Source organism: Lipotes vexillifer, unplaced genomic scaffold, assembly GCF_000442215.2.
Source record: "Lipotes vexillifer unplaced genomic scaffold, Lipotes_vexillifer_v1.1 scaffold241, whole genome shotgun sequence".
NCBI classification, from domain to species: domain Eukaryota; kingdom Metazoa; phylum Chordata; class Mammalia; order Artiodactyla; family Lipotidae; genus Lipotes; species Lipotes vexillifer.
This window is the reverse complement of record NW_006784922.1, coordinates 2544128-2565175: the sequence shown is the minus strand read 5'-3', so window position 1 is coordinate 2565175 and position 21048 is coordinate 2544128. Positions and strand designations below refer to the sequence as shown.

Sequence of the window (21048 nt, the reverse complement as noted above, 5' to 3'; positions counted from 1 at the left end):
AGCAGGAATCCTGGGGCTAAGTGGAATAATGAAGCAAGCTTTCATCTTAAGGAATTTTGCAGTATCTAATTTTATTAACGTATTTAATAAACATAAGTTGTTTTTCAAATCCTCAAAGGGTGCAGAAGACAGGAACCAAACCCCAGGGCCAGCCCAGTGTGGAAAGTCTAATAGAAACCACCACATAGAGTGGACACCCAAAGGGCGAGAAACAAATTTGCCTGCTCTTAAGGGAGCTGCAAGGAAAATTTGCCTTTCTCAAATCTGATACTAATTTGGGGTGGAAGGGAAGCTCCTCTAGCTTTTTCTTGCTTTATCCTGATGGTATATGGTGAAAAGATAATTAGAAAATATTTTATTATAAAAAAATTTGAATCTATATAGAAATAAGATCATAGTAAATCCCCACCATGCATCTACCACTCTGCTTCAACATGTGGTCAGTCTGGCCTTGCCTGTTTCTTCTTTTCTAATCCCCTCCTTCAGTTATATTGAAGCAAATGCCAAACATATTATTCTGTCTGTAAATATGAAAGGATAACTCAAACACTGATACTTGCAATATCAAAGCTTGCTGGTCTCACCATACGCTTTTTATTCAAGTGTGTTGCAATGGCAGCATCTTTGGTAATGAAGAACTCCGACTGAACTCTTTCAAGAACTGGCCCCAGGCATCCCCTGTGGGAGCTGCAGCTCTGGCCAAAGCAGGTTTTTTCTACATAGGTGAGTCAGCAGTTTGCCCCAAGCTCTTGCCTTGCTGCCCATTTAAACCCCACATACACTTCATGATCCTGGGCTCGTATTTAACTAAGCTCAACAATCCCTACTTCTTTTCATTATTTCTTTTTCTTTTTAAAAAATATTTATTTATTTATTTATGCTGTGCCGGGTCTTAGTTGCAGCGCATGGGATCTTCATTGTGGTGTGCGGGATCTTTCTTTTTAGTTGCGGCAGGTGGGCTCCCTAGTTGCGGCATGTGGACTTCTTAGTTGTGGCATGTGAACTCTTAGTTGTGGCATGCGTGTGGGATTTAGTTCCCCTACCAGGGATTGAACCCAGGCCCCCTGCATTGGGAGAGCCGAGTCTTACCCACTGGACCGCCAGGGAATTCCCTCATTATTCCTTATATATTCCTTTTCCTTTCTGTGTCAGATGGCCATACCTACCTATAAGAGGAGCTGGAACGTTTAACTTTTCTTCTGGGTAGCAATGTGCCCAGCTGAAAATTGGGGTTTCTGTTACTATGGAAGAATGAGAGATAACTAGGAGTGTGGATAGCGGTTTTTGCCACACACTCCGTGGAAGAGAAAGTAAGAAAATTCCTTTTAATGATTCCTAAGCATGTAGAATCTTCCATCAGTTCATAGTATTCTCTCTTGAGCTGCTGGTCATCAGGGAGTTCCACTCTGTAATGCACAAAGAGCGGGCAGGTTCCCCTCAGCTAAACCTCTGCCTGAGGTACAATAAGGTGAAAGGATATTGTGTCCTTCCTGGGAAGCTTGCTGGCCTTCTTCAGACCAAACACACACATGCTAAGTTACAGTGGAGGGTCCGTGTGGACCTTCTACAGAGGGGTCAAGTCAAGAATACCACAGAGCAGTACAGAGTAGGGGAATGTCGTGTTCACTTGAACTGACATGTTCCATTGGTACAAAAAATCTTAATGCCTCACAGGCTTAAGCATTTGGAAAGGCGGTGTTCCACCCTTTCTTCCTGCTTTCTCCATTCTATCCTCCTCTTGCCAGCCTTCCTCTAGGACCCTCTGTCCAGTGTCCTCACCCTCTTCCTTTTGAACCTCCTCCTCTCCCCACAAATCCTAGACATCTCACCCTTTTGGGGTCTTGCAAGCTCTAGGACCTCCTATTTTTATCCAGACACAAAGGGAGGTTTTCCTCCGCTCTGGCTTTACAATGCCTACAGGAGTCCAAGAAGAGAAGGAAGATGATGGATGCTCCATTTCTAGTTCAATCTTTTGGTAGATCCAAATGCTAATTTCCTTCCAAAGAAATAGAGTCTCACATGAAGACTTGATCCTACTTCTAGTGGAATAAACCTAGCAATAATGTAGTAAGAGGCATTTGATTCTTCATGAACTTACTTACATGAGAGTTGCTATATTTGATCATATATATTTTCCTGAGCTCCAAATATTTTCTTTCTGATTTATTCATTAAATAAATAACTTACTGAGTGCCTAGTAAGTCCTAGGCACTCTTCTAGGTCCATGAGATTCATTAGGGAGCAAAACAGGAAAAAATCTCTTCCTTCATGGAACTTCAATTCCACATTCTGATTTGCAAATCTCTTGCTCCATAGAATGAGGAGGGGACAGGGAGAGGGTGTTAACCAGTGCGTGGTCATAGGAACATTGAATGTTACTTGTTCATGACCCCATTGGTGAGAGAAGAGCCCTAAATAGAATATTTCCTCACTTGTGACCCAATTTGTGACTTTGTCACAAAATCTGATTGAAAGTGCAAGTAGGGTTTTGCTAATAAAGGCCTGGTAGTTATTATGTGTGTCACTCGACAAATACACTGGCCAGTGGCGCTGATCAAATTTCCTTACTTCTAGGTAAAAGCGACATCGTCCAGTGTTTTTCCTGTGGAGGATATTTGTATAAGTTTGAGGAAGGTGATGACCCATTAGAAGGACACACCAAATATTTTCCCAAGTGAGTAGAATTTTAGTGTCTATGAATCTGGATGTATTGATACTTTAGCAATTTTCCCCTCATTTTATATTCTGATTAAGTCTTTGCCCACCTCTCTGATTCTTACGATGAAGGATGAGTCTTTTTCTCTTTCATGCCCTTGCTTTCATGACCCCTTTCCCATCTAGCCTTCCTCTCACTATAGTCACAGCACAGTTTTGGTTCAATCATTATTTTCACATTACATGTTTACATTAGCATGACTTCATAAAGGCAGAGCCTAGTAATAAATAATTTACCTTCCCTCCCTGTACCACTTCCAATTTTTGTAGTAAGTAACAATTGTCTTATTAGTATGTTTGCTTAGTTTTTTGGCTTTTGAGGTGAAATTCACACATAAACTATTTTAAAGTGTACAGTCCAGTGGCATTTAGTACATGCAACATGCAATGTTATGCAACCACCCCCTGCTGTCTAATTCCAAAACATTTTCATTATCCCAAAAGAGAACTCTGTACCCATTAAGCAGTCATTCGCTATCTCCCCAGTGCACCCTAACTCCTTAGAGCTACCAGTCAGCCTTCTGTCTCTATAGATTTACTGTTCTGGATATTTCATGTAAATGGAAGCATGTAATATGATCTTTTGTATTTGGCTTCACTTCGCACAATGTTTTGAGGTTCATCCATCTTGTAGAATGTATCAGTACTTCATTCTTTTTTATGGCTGAGATATATGTGTATATGTATATATATGTATGTATTTCAGTTTCTCCATCTCCTCGCCAACACTTGTTATTTTCCTTTTTTAAAAATATACCCATTTTCTTAGTTTTAAAATGTATTTAGCACCAGTTCATCTTCAAATTCTGCCAAATGTTTAAATCTTCTGTCTGGTCATTTAAACTTGTAAGATAGCGCACCATTTTCATTTTCTTAAAGGAGTCTGTTGTGAAGTCTCTGACTTGCTTCAATATGAACTATTTGTCCTGTAGTCACCCTAGGGTCCTGGGATTGTTCTTCACGGTCATCCTAGGGATTCCTATTGCCTCTCTCCTGTGTTGTAGCTCCTGTTTCCTGGATCTACTGTCACCCTCTTCTTGGTTTATTTACTCACTTTGTTGTTGTTTTGTTTTGTTTAATTGTGGAATTGGATTATGTCTTTTTATTTTTTAATTAATTTTTATCAGAGTATAGTTGCTTTACAATATTGTGTTAGTTTCTGCTGTACAGCAAAATGAATCAGATATATATATATATATATATATATATATATATATCTCCCATTGAGGATACCACAGTGCATTAAGGAGAGTTCCCTGTGCTATACAGTATGTTCCCATCAGTTGTCTACTTTATACATAGTATCAATAGTGTATATATATATCCCCTCTTTTTTGGATTTCCTTCCCATTTAGGTCACCACAGTGCATTAGAGTTCCTTTTGCTACACGGTATGTTCTCATTAGTTATCTATTTTATACATAGTGTCAATAGTGTATGTGTGTCAATCCCAATCTCCCAATTCCTCCCACCACCCCCCTTCCCCCTTGGTATCCATACATTTGTTCTCTATGTCTTTTTCTGCTTTGCAAATAAAATCATCTATACCATTTTTCTGGATTCCACATATATGTGTTAATATATGATATTTGTTTTTCTCTTTCTGCCTTACTTCACTCTATTCATTCACTTTGGGACACTCCTCCACAGTTCCCTGGGAAAGATTGCAGAAGCGATACATGTTTTTAGCTTCCATTTAATGCATGTATCTGAATATTTATATATATTTTCTCACACTCATTTGGTAGTTTAGCTAGGTGTAGAATTCCAGGTTGGAAGTCATTCTAAGTTGAACAGGCATTACTATATTTTCTAATAGCTTCCAATACTGCTGTTGAAATTCCATGTCTTTCTGATTCTTAATCCTTTCATTGCAAACTACTTTTTCCATCCTGGATGCATTTAGGATTTTCTGTTTGTTTCCAGTGTTCTAAAATTTCGTGAATAAATGGCTACTTTTTAATATTTATTTTCTGTAGCTCTTTAACCTTTTTTTTTTTTTTTTGGCTTATTTTTCACTCACCAAACTATTCAAAAATGTTCAACTGTAAGAGAACATTTTTTTGTTTTCACTTTGTAATTAGTAAGTGCTCTTCCAGAAATAAATATTAATATAAACAGGTCTTAAATACTTCCATCTAAATCTAAGATTCTAAAGAGGATACAGTTTTGAAGGTGTTTTGACAGAAGTAGTTGTGTTTTTTTCTTTCTTATTTGGATTTAATATTTTGTAAATTTTTAAACAGTGGGGATATTCTTCTTAATTCTTGGAAAAATAAGCTAGGATGCAGTCTAATTTTATTTAGAACCTCTCCTGGACTCTATCAACTCCCTTTTTGTATGGCATTTTTATTTTTCCTCTGCCTTTTTTGGTTGTTTGTTTTTTGTTTTGTGGTTTTTGTTTTTTGGTGCTCCATGTGAGGCTCAAATCTTGTGCCTCTTTTTTTTTTTTTTGCTGTACGCGGGCCTCTCACTGTTGTGGCCTCTCCCGTTGCGGAGCACAGGCTCCGGACGCGCAGGCTCAGCGGCCATGGCTCACGGGCCCAGCCACTCCGCGGCATGTGGGATCTTCCCAGACCGGGGCACGAACCCACGTCTCCTGCATCGGCAGGCGGACTCTCAACCACTGCGCCACCAGGGAAGCCCCTGCCTCTTTTTTAAAATCACAAACTAGGATGCATTTAAAGGAGTACCTAAAATGTTTATGTATGATTTAAAGGACAATTAACAAAGAAACAAATGAACCCAGCACTAAAGTTAAGAAATTGAATATTATCAAGTCCTTAGAATGCTACTGTGTGCCCACCTTCCCAATTCTGATTATATCCTTGTCCCTCCAATTCAGAGGTAAACATGATCCTGAAATTTCGGTTAATTGTTCCTTCTTCTCCTAATGGTTTCACCAACTACATGTGTATCATTAAACACATTTAACTTATTCTTGAAGTTCAAATAAATGGAAGCATACTGCATGGTTCTTCTGTGATGACTGACTTATTTTACTCAAACTTTACGCAAAGTTTTTGAGACTCATTCATAATTATGTATAGAGCTGTAGTTCACTTGTTCTCGTTGCTATATAGTATATTGTTTTATGAATATATAATTTATCCATTCTATTCTAGATTCAACATCTGGGTTGTTTTCAGAGTGTCACAATTCAAATAATACCACTATGAACCCTCTTGTGCATAATTCCCAGTGCTCACATGTGTTTCTCCAGGATGCATAACCAACCATGGAATTGCAGAATAATAGGGTTTGCACATATTCAACTTTATTAGATTATGCAAAACTTTTTTTGAAGTGGTTGTACTGATTTATATTCTCACTAGCATAGATGTTTCCATTCTGTCTGCTTCCTCACCAATTTAGTATTGCCCAAATTTTAATTTTTGTCAATCTAATTACTAATAATTTTGAGCATATTTTCATATTTTCCCATACAGTTTCCTTGTTCTTTTTCTTCAGGACCATATCTTGGCTATTCTTTGCCCTTTCCTCTTTCATATTCAGATAATGTATGAAATGTTCCGCTTTATCTCTCATAGTACTCCTTATTCTTAAGTCTTTATCTGATATATATGTAGCCATCCCAGCTTTTGTGTAGTTTTTACATGATACTACCTTTTTTGAAATAGTTCTACTTTTTTTTTTGGCCACGCTGCATGGCTTGAGGGATCTTAGTTCCCCGACCAGGGATTGAACCCAGAGAGCATCAAGTCCTAACCACTGGACCGCCATGGAATTCCCGAAATCATTTTACTTTTAATCTATGACTTTATATTTAAAGTGAGTTTCTTGTAGGCAACATAGTTGGGTCTTGCTTTTTTTTTAACAGTCTGACAATATCTGCTTTCTTTTTTGTTGTTGTTGTTTGTTTTTGTTTGTTTGAGTTTTTTTGGCCATATTGCCAGCTCATGGGATCTTAGTTCCCTGACCAGGGATCTAACCTGGGCCCCTGGCCGTGAGAGCTCGGAGTCCTAACCACTGGACCCCCAAGAAATTCCCCAGTATCTGCTTTCTAATGGGAGTGTTTAGAACATTTACATTTAATATAATTATTAATATGGTTGGATTTAAATCTGCTATTTTGCTATTTGTTTTCTATTTATCCCATCTGTTCTTTGTTTCTTCTTCTTTTCCTGACTTGCATTTGAGTATTTTTTAGTATTCCATTTTATCTCTATTGTTGGCTTTTTAGATGTACATCTTTATCTTTTTAGTACCTGCTCTAGAATCTACATAATGCATGTTTAACATATCACAGTCATGTTCAAATAATATTATCACAGTTGACCTATAATGTATGAACCATATAACAGTATACTTCTATTTCCCCCCCATTGTTTGTGATCTTGTTTTCATACATTTTTACATCACATATATTCTAAATCTCACAATATCTTTGCTCTACAAATTATCTTTTAAATACATTTTAAAAAGAGAAAAAACGTATTTCTTATTTACCCATTGAGTTACCATCCCTGGCACACTTCATTCCTTTGGGTAGAACCAAGTTTGCATCTGTTATCATTTTCCTTTTAACTGAAGAACTTCCTTTAACTTTTCTTGTAGTGCTGGTCTGCTGGCAACTAACTGTATTGGCTTTACTTGTATGAAAATGCCTGTATGTTACCTTCCTTCAGAGTCCTTTTCCTTGATGGGTCTATCTGCATAGTGACCTTGGACAGAAGCATTTGAGGTCCTACTAGCTATTTTCCTGTAGCTACCCTTCTATTCCTGGGCTCATCTTCAAGTAGGAAAATAAAAATGATGTGTCCTCTTGCTTTATCTCCTGCTTTCCTGTAATTCAGCAGCATAAAAATAAGCCAAGATAGTTGTTTCTAGTTTTATCATTTACCTACTGACATTTATAGTTCTCATCTATCCAAGTTAATGATTGTGGGTAGAACTCTTTAGAATTTTCTTCCTTGGTTCTTCAGGCAGACATCATACCTGAATTTAGAAGGTATTTTATGTTCCAGTTTCATGATGTCTAGCAAATTGTTTTTAGAGAGTATGTTTGTGGCCATTCTTTAGTCTTCATATTGATGGAGTTTTTTTCTAAAATAAACATTTTATTTGGAAAAAATTTTTGACTTAGAGAAAAGGTGAAAAGATAATACAGAGAGTTCCTATATTCCCACACCCAGTTTCCTCTAACACTAACACCTTATATTATCCTGGTACATTTGTTAAAATTAAAAAACCAACACTGGTACATTGCCATCAACTCCAGATGTTATACATATTTCACCATTTTTTCTACTAATGTCCTTTTTGTTGTCATTATTCCAGAATCCATAGAGTTGTCTTCTCTATTTTTTTTTCCTTTAGGTTCATTTTAGTTGGTCTCATGGATGAGTGTTAAATATGCTCCCATTTCACCAAATTGGCTGGTTATCCCCACCACTACTTTATGAACCATTTATATCTCTACTGCTGAGATTTATAGTCTACATGTCTTGTTTGATAAAGACACTGACAGAATCACTGGAAATGTTAATTTTATACTTAATTTTTGCCGCTAAAACTCTTAACAGTGTTTTTGAAAACCTAATGCAAATGCTTAATTGCATACAACTATTTTTTAAAATTTATTTATTTATTTATTTATTTATGGCTGCGTTGGATCTTCGTTGCTGCGTGCAGGCTTCTCATTGCGGTGGCTTCTCTTGTTGCGGAGCACGGGCTCTAGGTGCACGGCTTTCAGTAGTTGTGGCATGTGGGCTCAGTAGTTGTGGCTCAGGGGCTCTAGGGCTCACAGGCTCAGTAGTTGTGGTGCATGGGCTTAGTTGCTCCTCAGCATGTGGGATCTTCCCGGACCAGGGCTCAAACTCATGTCCCCTGCATTGGCAGGTTTGTTTTTTTGCAGTACGCGGGCCTCTCACTGCCGCAGCCTCTCCTGTTGCAGAGCACAGGCTCCGGACGCGCAGGCTCAGCGGCCATGGCTCACGGGCCCAGCCGCTCCGTGGCATGCGGGATCCTCCCGTACCGGGGCACGAACCCGTGTCCCCGGCATCGGCAGGCGGACTCCCAATCACTGCGCCACCAGGGAAGCCCGCAGGCAGATTCTTAAACACTGCGCCACCAGGGAAGTTCCATACAATTATTTTTATAACTTTTAACTTTTGTGCTTAGTTGTCAGTTTCTCCACAGTATGAAGTGCTCTGCAGAAGTGATTCCAGACCTTCAGAGCCATGGTGAACTTTCTGACTTAACGGTAAGAACACCAAGCCTTATTTATTTTCAGAGTGTTGTGATCATGTGATTAAAAACTGTTTTTGAACAGGAACTGCTCATCATAAAAAAAATAAATAAATGAATTCTACAAATATCTGTTAAGCACCGATCATGCGCCAGTTGCAGATGGGGATGCTACAATAAACAAAACATAATACCTAGTTTCATGAAATGTAGAGTCAAACCCTTCTACTTTGGGGCCCAGACTTGTTTGGACCTAAAAGTTGATTAGCATCCAGGCTACCTGGATTCCATCTGTGATCATCATTTGGAGAACAGTAAGGTCTGACTTGGTAGTTGGCTTTTCTCAAAGCTGGGAAGATATGTTTCTTTTACAACAGCAACCAACCAACCAAATCAAAAATACAGATTAATAGGTTGACCCCTTTTTAAACTGAGAAATTCTACATAGTTCTCTAGGAGATTAGCCACTGCCAATTTAATACACACACACCCCTTATTTGAGGCTGTATGTTAGGTGTATTATGTTTGTCATCCCCCAAAAAGAAAACAAGGTAATTTGTCGTTCAGTTGATTCATCTTTGCTCATCCTCCCACCTCCCTTAACTAGCTTATTTTTAAAAAATATTTATTTATTATTTATTTTTTATTTATTATGGCTGTGCCAGATCTTAGTTGTGGCATGTGGGATTTTTAGTTGTGGCATGGAGGCTCATAGTTGTGGCATGTGGACTCTTAGTTGCAGCATGCATGCAGGATCTAGTTCCCCGACCAGGGATGGAACCCGGGCCCCCTGCACTGGAAGCTGGAGTCTTACCCACTGGACCACCAGGGAACCCCTTAAATAGCTTATTTTTAAAGGAAGAAACATAACCTTCCTATATCCCAAGTATGTAATATTTAAAAAACTGTTGATAACTAAGATCAGAAGTTGCACCTAATGATTTCTGGAGGGTCCATCTTGCTCTAGACACTGTGATTCTAATCATCTGGACAGTAATCACGGCTCAAGTCACCCATGGAATGCACTGTTTGGATATCACCCAGGAGCACACGCTTGCGTGTGTTTGCAGATCACTTATTGTTTCATATTTGTAGCGCTCCTCCCTGCAACTGGTGTAAATACTTGAGGATGGGTTGGGTTTAGAAAATGTCTGGTCCCTAATTGTAATTCAAAGCCCCACCCTGTTATACAAATGCTGACTTAATAGAGGATTTTCTTTTCAAAGGAAACTACAAGTGAAAGCAATCTTGAAGAGTCAGCAGTGAGTTCTGCAGTGCCAGGTAAGGATCTGGAAGTAGCACATGGGATTAGATGAATGTGTACATATATTTCTACGTAGGGGATTTTAAAAGAGTATTTATAACTGTGCCTCCTTGCTTTTCTCCACAGAGTTGGCCCATGGTGAAGCCCAGTGGCTTCAGGAGGCAAAGAGTCTGAGTGAGCACCTGAGAAAAGCCTACACCAGTGCTCCTTTCTGCCACATGTCTTTGCTTGAGGTCTCTTCCTGTCTAGCCACCGATCAGCTGCTGAATTGTGATCTGTCCCTTGCTTCAAAACACATCACCAATACTGTGCAGGAGCCTGTGGTATTGCCTGAGGTCTTTGCTAACTTGAACTCCGTCATGTGCGTGGAGGGTGAAGCTGGTAGTGGAAAGACGGTCCTCCTGAAGAAAGTAGCTCTTCTATGGGCATCAGGATGCTGTCCCTTGTTACACAGGTTCCAGTTGGTTTTCTACGTCTCCCTTGGCTCTACCAGACTGGACCAGGGGCTGGCCAATGTCATTTGTGACCAACTCCTAGAGACAGAAGGATCTGTTACTGAAATGGGCCTGCGGAACATCATCCAGCAGTTAAAGAACCAGGTGTTATTCCTTTTGGATGACTACCAAGAGATGTGCTCAATCCCCCAAATCATAGAGAGGATGATTCAAAAAAACCATTTGTCAAGGACCTGCTTATTGATTGCTGTCCATACAAACAGGGCTAAGGACATCCGCCGACACCTAGATACAATTCTAGAGATCAAAGCGTTTCCCTTCTATAATACCATCTATATATTACGGAAGCTCTTTCCAGATGATTTGACCCGTCTGCGAAAGTTTATGATTGACTTTAGAATGAATGAAACATTGCTGGGAATTCAGAAAACTCCCTTCTTCATAGCAGCAGTCTGTGCTAATTGGCTTCGGTATCCTTTTTGTCAGTCCTTTGATGATGTGGCTGTTTTCAAGTCCTATATAGAATGCCTTTTCTTAAAGCACAAAACTGCAGCTGACCTTCTCAAAGCAACTTTGTCCTCCTGTGGTGAGCTGGCCTTGAAAGGGTTTTTTTCATCTTGCTTTGAGTTTAGTGATGATGATCTCATAGAAGTAGGGATTGGTGAAGATGACGATCTAGCCATGTACCTGATGAGCAAATTCACAGCCCAGAGATTGAGGCCAGTCTATCAGTTTTTGAACGCTTCATTACAAGAATTTCTTGCTGGGATGAGGCTGACTGAACTCCTGGATTCAGATAGGCAAGAGGATCAAGATTCGGGACTTCATTATTTGAAACAAATTAACTCAGCCATGATGGCTATAGGTCCCTATGAAAAATTTTTGAACTATGTCTCTTGCCACTCTTCAACAAAGGCAGGGCCAACGATTGTATCCCAATTGCTTCTTTTGGTGGATAATCAAGAGGCACTGGAGAATATATCTGAAAATGATGACTACCTGAAGCATCATCCAGAGATTTCAGAGAAGATGCAGTGTCTCAGGGTGTTGTGGCAATACTGTCCAGAAGATTACCTTTCACGGGTTTCAAAACATTTACTGGCTCTGGCTGTAAAAATTGCTTATGGAAGCAACACTGTTGCTGCCTGTTCTCCATTTATTTTGCAGTTCCTTCAAGGGAGAACCCTGTCTTTGAGTGTACTTAAGTTACAGTATTTTTTTGACCACCCAGAAAGCCTGTTATTGTTGGGGAGAGTCCAGGTCTCCATAACAGGAAATAGGTTACCCAAATCAGATTTTTCATTACTGGAAAAAACTTTCGACAAATCCCAGGCACCAACTATAGATCAGGACTATGCTTCTGCCTTTGAACTTGAGAGTGAATGGAAGCAGAATTTAGTTGAAAAACAGGAAACCGTGAACAGTTTTCTGAACATGCAACTCAAGGCACCAGCAGATATCAGCACTGGCTATTGGAACCTTTCTCCAAAGCAGTACAAGATTCCCCTTCTGGAAGTTCATGTGACTGGTACTGATGCTGTGGATCAGGAGATGCTAAGGTTTCTAACGAAAGTTTTCTCAGCTTCACAGCACATTGAACTCCACTTGACCAGGAGCAGGTGTTTTATTGAAAGCATCCGCCCAGCTCTTGAGCAGTATAAGGCCTCGTTCACCAGGTGCTCCATAAGCCAATCTGAGCTGAGTGCAGTAGAACAGGAATTGCTTCTCACTCTGCCTTCCCTAGAATCTCTTGAAGTCTCAGAGACAACCCATCTACAAGGTAAACCTGCATCTGTTTTAGATGACTGTTAGGATGTGTACTCTTATCTTCTCACTCTTAGTTTTAGGTGGATGAAAACTTCTGAAAGTGTGAGACCATAAATCCTTGCTGATTGAACAGATATAAAATAAATCTTTACTAACTTATTTCTGTCAGTAATATGAATTACTGAAAGGCTTCCAAATAACAGAATGGCTTTCAAACTCTGAGAAAAATAATACAATGACTAATGAAGTCTCTTAATAAACAAATGACTTGTTATTAGTAAAAGAATGATCTATACGTAAATGATGCTTGAGAATTACCCTCACCCCACCTGCTTCATGGAAGAAAGGGCTTGTACTCTGGGAAATAAACAAGTGGGAAGTAGTATCTCCCAGTTATTTGTGTCTCTTTTCACTGGTCTAAGCAGTGTTTGAGAGTTTTCAGTATAGACTTTATTATCTTTCATTAAATCTATTCCTAGGTACTTGTGTTTTTGATATTCCTGTAAATGGTATTTAAATTTTTTCATTGTCGGATTGTTGCTAGTATGGGTTTGATTTTCAGCAGTTTGTTAAATGCCTAGGTGTGCTTTGCCTTGTATCTGTCTTACTTGAGGGTCACTGAACATATTTTTGGATCTGTGGGTTGATACTTATCATCAAATTTAGAAAAATTTTGTTTTTTTCAAATATTTATCATGGTAAAACATACATGAAACCTTAAAATTTTTTCAGTATACAATTCAGTGGCATTAATTACAATTACAGTGTTGTGCAACCATCACCACTATCCATTTCCAGAACCTTTTCATCATCCCAAACTCTGTACCTATTAAACAATACCTCCTTCCTCTCCCCAGATGCTGATGTCTCTATGAATTTGTCTATTCTATTTCACATAAGTGAATCCATACAATATTTTGTCCTTTTGTGTCTGGCTTTCACGTTTTTAAGGTTCATCCATGTTGTGGCATGCGCCAGAACTTCACTACTTTTATAGCCGAATAATATTTCATTGTATGTATATATCACATTTTATTAATCAGTTTGTCTGTTGATGGACACTTGCACTGTTTATTCTGGCTAAAGTTGCCATGAACATGGGTGCACAAATATTACTTGGAGACCCTATTTTCAATTCTTTTGTATATATACCCAGAAGTGGAATTATTGGCTGTTAATGATAGTAATTCTATTTTAATTTTCAAGGAAACTCCAAACTGTTTTCCATGCTGGCTGCAGCATTTTACATTCCTACAAGCAATGTACAAGGGCTCCAGTTTCTTCACATCCTCAATGCTTTTTTGTTTTTTTTAAATCAGAGACATCCTAATAGGTGTGAAATTGTATCTCACGTTGGTTTTGATTTGCATTTTCCTAATGACTAATGCTGTTGAGCATCTTTTCATGTGCTTATTGGTTGTTAATGTGTCTTTTCTGGAGACAGTCTATTAAATCCTTTTGCCCATTTAAAAAAATTGAAGTGTAGTTTATTTACAATTTTGTGTTAGTTTCTGGTGTACAGCAAACTGATTCAGATAGTGTGTGTGTGTGTGTGTGTGTGTGTGTGTGTATAAACCTTTTCAGATTCTTTTCCATTATAGATCATTACGAGATATTGAATATAGTTCCCTGTGCTATACTGTAGGTCCTTGTTTATTTTACACATAGTAGTCTATATCCATTAACCTCAAACTTCTAATTTATCCCTCCCTCCCTCCCCTTTCCCCTTTGGTAACCATAAGTTTTTTTTCTATGTCTGTGAGTCTATTTCTGTTTTGTAAATAAGTTCATTTGTATCACTTTTTTAGATTCCACATAGAAGTGATATCATATGATATTTGTCTTTCTGTCTGACTTACTTCATTTAGTATGATAATCTCTAGGTCCATCCATGTAGCTGCAAATGGCATTATTTCATTCTTTTATATGGCTGAGTAATATTCCGTTGTGTGTGCATCATATCCTCTTTATCTAGTCATCTGTTGATGGACATTTAGGTTGCTTCCATGTCTTGGCTATTGTAAATAGTACTGCTGTGAACACTGTGGTGCATGCACCCTTTCAAACCATGGTTTTCTCCTGATACATGCCCAGGAGTGGGATTGCTGGATTATATGGTAACTCTATTTTTAGTTTAGTTTTTTTTTTTTTTTGGCTGCGTTGGGTCTTCATTGCTGCATGCAGCCTTTCTCTAGTTGCAGTATGTGGGCCTCTCATTTTGGTGGCTTCTCTTGTGGAGCACAACTCTAGGAGCGTGGGCTCCAGTAGTTGTGGCATGTGGGCTCAGTAGTTGTGGCTCACGGGCTCTAGAGCACAGGCTCAGTAGTTGTGGTGCACGGGCTTAGTTGCTCCATGGCATGTGGGATCTTCCTGGACCAGGGCTCGAACCCGTGTCCCCTGCATTGGCAGGCGGATTCTTAACCACTGCGCCACCAGGGAAGTCCCTATTTTTAGTTTTTTAAAGAACCTCTTTACCATTTTCCATAGTGGCTGCACCAATTTACATACCCACCAACAGTGTAGTAGGGTTTCCTTTTTTCCACATCCTCTCCACCATTTTTTGGAGACTTAAAAAAATTTTTATTTATTTATTTATTTTTGGCTGTATTGGGTCTTCGTTGCTGTGCGCGGGATGCTCTTCATTGCAGTGTGTGGTCTTCTCGTGGCAGTGGCTTCTCTTGTTGCAGGGCACAGGCTCTAGTTGTGTGGGCTTCAGTAGTTCTGGCTCGCAGATTCAGTAGTTGTGGCTCGTGGGCTCTAGAGCACAGGCTCAGTAGTTGTGGTGCACGGGCTTAGTTGCTCTGTGGGATCTTCCTGGACCAAGGCTCGAACCCGTGTCCCCTGCATCGGCAGGCAGAGTCTTCACTTGCACCACCAGGGAAGTCCCTATTTGTAGACTTTTTGATGATAGCCATTTTGACCATTGTCAGGTGATACCTCGTAGTTTTGATTTGCATTTCTCTAATAATTAGCAATGTTGAGCATCTTATGTGCTTGTTAGCCATCTGTATGTCTTCTTTGGAGAAATGTCCCTTTAGGTCTCCTGCCCATTTTGTGACTGGGTTGTTTGTTCCTTTGTCCATTTTTAAAATTGTGTTGTCTTTTTGTTTTGAGTTATAGGCGTTCTTTGTATAATTAAATCTTTATTGGACACTTGGTTTTAAAATATTTTCCCCTTTTCTGTCTCAATAATGTCTCAATAATGTACTTCAATCTGTAAAGTTTCAAATTTCGATGAAGTCCAACTTGTCTGTTTTTCTTTTGTGCTAGTGTTCTTGGTAGCATATCTAAGAATCTATTGTCAAATCCAAGGTCATGAAGATTTATTTCTGTTTTCTTGTAAGAGTTGTATGGTTTTAGCTCTTATATTTAGGTTGTTGATTCATTTTGAGCCAATTCTGTATACGGTGGTGGGAGGTAAGGGTCCAACTTCTTTGCATGGAGAAATTCAGTTGTCCCAGCCCCATTTGCTGAGATGTCTTTGTGAATCCAGAGTGTAGTACAGGGCTTCTCATATAGTAGATGAGAAATAAAATATTGCCTGCCACATCAGTAAACAAAGGATGTTGTAGCTATCAGCAATTGCAGCCACCCCTGATAGTGAGCCCTGAGGAAACTCAGGAAGGAAACAAAGAATACCTGCCATCTAGCAGTCATCAGACTGCAGCCACCCCAAAGGGTGCAGCTTGAAGTAACTCAGGATGTGAAAACACAGGATACTGGCCCCAGATAGCTGAGGTGCATATCAAAAGAATGATTTTAGTGACCCCAGACTCTTGCATCTTCCCATACATAGAAAAGTGCTAAATTCCTTAACTTGAGATATCTAGTTTTCTTTTATTAACAGTAATCTTTTGTTCTGACTACCTGCCTTTGTTGCAAAACTCCTATATATCCTAGCTCCCCACCTCACCTCCTTGGAGCAGTTTTCTCAGGATTACTTGAGATGCTGCCTCCCGGACTTGAAGTCCTAAGAATGTCCACTGAATAAAACATAACTCAAAACTTTTAGGTTGTGCATATATTTTTTTTTTAGTTGACATAATCAGTAAATGCTGCAGAAAGCATTATCTTCATATATGTGCTTTCTAAAAAAGAAAGTCTTATGGTATGTGAAAGGTTTTCATCTAAAATATGAAAATAGTTTGATGAATCAAATGACAGTTTGAAATTTTGCATTTGGAACACTTTAGATTAATAATGGGAAACTGTGTGCTACTTTCTAGATCAACTCTTTCTTAGTTTGGACAAGTTCTTGTGCTTGAAAGAACTGTCTGTGAATCTGGGTGATAAACGAGATGTTTTTTCAGTCATTCCTGAAGAATTCCTAAATCTCCACCATATGGAGAAATTATTGATCCGAATTTTAGCTGAATACGGTCCTTCCAAACTAGGTAAGTGTGGCACTTTGATTTACTTGTTTTTGTATCACTTGGAAAACCTACTTGGCCAATAATTTATTTGGATCCTGTGGATCTGAGGGTGAAGCCTGTATCCAAGGTAAATTGTCGGAATAGCACTTGTTGTCATTAAAAAATGACAGCTATTTGTAATTATTGAGCTGTTACTACGTGGTAGGAATTGTTCTAAGCACTGAATAAGTATTAACTCATTTAACCTTCATACCCATTCTACAAGGTAAATACTATTATGTTCTAATTTTGACAGTTGGGGAAATGGAGTTATAGAGGTTAAGTACTGATAAATTTGCTCAAGGTCACTCAGATAAGGAAATGGTAAATTTGCAATTAAACACAGGAATTCTGACTTTTAAGTCTGAGCTCTTAACCGGTGGTATTACTGCCTCTCCAAAAAATAGTTCTAGAGTTCTTTTATTTTGTTTTTGTTTAAGTTGCTCTTACGTTGCAATTTAGAGATCTGCCAGATAAGAGGGAAGGAAATCTGACTACTGGTAGTAATCAGAAGGCTTTCCCTGTTTCTCATCAGCCTTTATAAATATATTTCATCAACCATTCTCATGGCTGATGAACAACCTGTACAGCTATCTTTCTTAAATATATCATTTAGCAAAATGACTTAGGTATCAGCAGTTCCTTAGTTTAGTAGACTAAACACTAAAGACTAAAAAAAGGTAAATCTCTCCTGAACTGACATGCAGAGCTGCACGCAAAAAAATTTGTAGCTGACGCTGGAAGTAGTAGTTTTCTTATATTTCTCAGCAGTTTTTTCATCAAATTTAAGTTTTGCTTCAGAGTTGTCACTGCCTTTATGTTTCTTTGCATAGTGTTTCTATAGTGTAAACATCATGTGCAAACTTAGAGACATTAGGATGTTAAAGCTGAAGGTTTTAGCTGAGTCAATGCCATTACTATATAGAGGAGAAAACTCATTCCCCAGAGAGGGTCAGTAACGACGGTTAACGTAGCTCATCAGTTAGTCACAGACCCTGAACCTAAGCCCAATTCACTACATCATGATGCTTTATTTTAATTCACTATTGTTGAAACAAGTTAATAAATTATATGACTAATTCTGATAGAAAATTTCAATCTCTGATGCCTTAAATTTGATATTTTACAGTCAAATTAATTCAGAATTCTCCAGACCTTCGTGTTTTCCATCTGCAATGTAATTTCTTTTCGGATCTTGAGTCTCTCATGACTGTACTTGCTTCCTGCAAGAAACTTGAAGAAATTAAGCTTACTGGACCATTTTTTAAAGCCGCCCCATTTGGTAAGAGCTAAAATTGTAAAATTTGGTTTAAGATGCTTCTGTGGACAGTCATTTTTTAACAGCCAAATATTAAAAATGCAATTGATGTCAAAGAACAAAACTATTGCAATAAATATCTGATCTTAAATGAATTTTCAAGTAAGGTATATTTGTTTCTAGATGTTTAAACATTTCTAGTTATGAGAATTGTTTCCTGAGCAAAGATTTGTGTTATCTACTTGTCATACCAATTAATTCAATCTGAATTAATATATTAATTTCTATCACTTTTAAAATACTCTTTAAACACATTACTTTTTGGTATAAGAAATGTAGCTGACGTAACTAAATTTTTCTTTTCCCTTTTATAGTCATTGTTTTACCAAATTTTATTTCTCTGAAGATATTAAATCTTGAGCACCAATATATTCCTGATAAGGAAACAGCTGAAAAATTTGGTATGTTTATAAGACAGTGCCTAAAGCTTGCTCTTTATTTTCCCGCATAAAATCCTCCTATTTTGCATTAGCTATAACAAATTACAACATGTATTAGCTGCCCTTGCTCATTAGGAGGGACAGTGCTGCTCAGCTTTTACCCTCCAAATGCCTTGATCTCACTTGATGTCTTTTAAAGCAATATTCTCAGAGTGACTCATTTCTTTGAATACAGATTTGTTTGTTACAGCACTATGCAATTTCTTATTTATTTATTTATTTGTCTGCGCTGGGTCTTAGTTATGGCATGCGGGATCTTCGTTGCCACGTGCGGGATCTTCATTGCGGCATGCTGGATCTTTTAGTTGCAGCATGCGGGATCTTTAGTTGCAGCGTTGGGATCTAGTTCCCTGACCAGGGATCGAACCTGGGTGCCCTGCATTGGGAGCACAGAGTCTTAGCCACTGGATCACCAGAGAAGTCCCAGCACCATGCAATTTCATTGCCAGGTATCCATTCCAGACAAGTTAAATACCTGTTGTTTCAAAGGTTTCTAGAATATAGGTGAAAGTATCTTTTAAGGTTATGAAAACTCAGTATATGAAAACCTAGATTTAACAAAATGATAACTATAGAGATTACTTTTTCAACTTATTTTTTTATGATTACAAAAGCAATGTATGCTCTGGAAAAAAGTTCTAACAGGTCTTAAAAGATAAACTGAAGCATATTAAAAATTAAGAATTTATTTGAACAAAAATGGGGACTTCCCTGGTGGCGCAGTGCTTAAGAATCTGCCTGCCAATTCAGGGGACACAGGTTCGAGCCCTGGTCCGGGAAGATCCCACGTGCCACGGAGCAACTAAGCCCGTGCACCAGAACTACTGAGCCTATGCTCTAGAGCCCGCGAGCCACAACTACTGAAGCCCGTGCTACAAGCGCCCATGCTCTGCAACAAGCGAAGCCATGCTCAGGAGGGATCAAAGGGAAAAGTTAAGTTATGAGAGTGGTGGATTGTGAGGATTTAGTGCTAGGAGGAAGAGGCAGAACTCGTTGAGGATGACACCAGGACAGAAAGGAAGGGGGCTGAAGGCATTGAGGAGTTAGGAGAGTATCCTGGAGCCAGTAGAAGCTTCAGTCTAAAAGAGGAGATGGATGGGAATTCCCTGGTGGTCCAGTGGTTAGGACTCCACTCTTTCACAGCCGAAGGCCCGGGTTCAATCCCAGGTTGGGGAACTGCAAGCTGTGTGGTGCAGCCAAAAAAAAAGGAAATGGAGATGTGATAGGCCTTTTGGACTTCAGTACAGGAGAGACTGGTTGGGGAAGGGTGGAGGAATGGTTGTCTAGTGGTAGCAATGAAGGTCAAGGTGTAGGCTGACGCCTTTCTTGGAGAGAAAGAGGAATAGCCTCTGTGCTACATGGGGACTCGTAGAATGTGCATGATTTTGAGACTTTCAGTTACAATTCTTTGGGAACACAGTACAGAGAATAGCTTTTTTATATCTTCTGATAGCTTACACCTTAGGTTCTCTAAATAACCTGGAAGAATTGATCCTTCCTACTGGGGATGGGATTCATCAAGTGGCCAAACTGATCATCCAGCAATGTCAGCATCTTCACTGTCTCCGCATTCTCTCATTTTTCCAGACTTTGGATGATGACAGCGTGGTGGGAATTGGTGAGATACCCTCAGATAAACTCTTTCAGCTCACATGAAAGCCAGTGGTATTACTCAAGCTTTCTGCTGCAAAATGTCTGCAAAAACATTCGTCCCTCTAAAAATGTTCAACCCACTTCCTCATTTTTGCTAGTATATTGTTCCCTCTAATGTTCTGTGGATTTTGGTTCATTCTGGTCAGATTCAGAAGTAAAAGATAGCCTCCCACTTGAGACTACACAAGCCCTCAAGTCCACTCTTAACACCTAGTGTCTCAGACACCTGGCCACATACCCACCATGTACTCCTTTTTATAGTACTTTTTTTAAAATAGAAAATTAATACACGTAAAGTACAAAATCGTTAAGTGTACAGCTCAATGAGTTTTCAAGTGAACATACTTAAATCTTGTTACTCATACTTGTGTAACACTTACTCATTAGGTTACAATATAGAATATTACATCCCAGAAGCCGCCTTTGTGTCCCTTCTGACGCTGCATTCCCCTCCTTCCCAAAGGTGACCACCATACTGCTTTCTTTCACCATAGATTAGTTTTACCTGTTTTAAAAATATGTCACGGAATCCTCCACAGTATGTACCCTTGTGCCTGCCTCTTCGGGCTCAACATACTTGTGATACTTAGTCATACTGATGCGTGTGACTACAGAGTTCACTGATTTTCATTGCTGTATATTGTCCCATGTATGACCATACATACGCCAATTTATTTATCCATTCAACTGGATATGAGTTGGCTACTATGAATAATGCTGCTATGAACATTTTGTACATGACTGTTGATGCATATATGGAGGTATTTCTAGGGCGGACTTTGAGTCATTTGGTAAATATTCTGTTTTCCATAGT

At 38.9% G+C, this 21048-nt stretch overlaps 1 protein-coding gene across 1 annotated transcript in view; it reads left to right on the top strand.

The window, feature by feature from the left end:
• The window catches only part of NAIP (NLR family apoptosis inhibitory protein), a 31583-nt gene that overhangs the window by 8979 nt on the left and 1556 nt on the right, over positions 1–21048 (top strand). Inside the window, exons 5-13 of the mRNA XM_007457065.1 lie at positions 604–723; positions 2575–2674; positions 8860–8941; positions 10152–10206; positions 10316–12424; positions 16638–16805; positions 17953–18105; positions 18456–18542; positions 20035–20199. Of these exons, the coding sequence (XP_007457127.1) occupies positions 604–723; positions 2575–2674; positions 8860–8941; positions 10152–10206; positions 10316–12424; positions 16638–16805; positions 17953–18105; positions 18456–18542; positions 20035–20199 (3039 nt within the window). The remainder of the gene's footprint in view (positions 1–603; positions 724–2574; positions 2675–8859; positions 8942–10151; positions 10207–10315; positions 12425–16637; positions 16806–17952; positions 18106–18455; positions 18543–20034; positions 20200–21048) is intronic.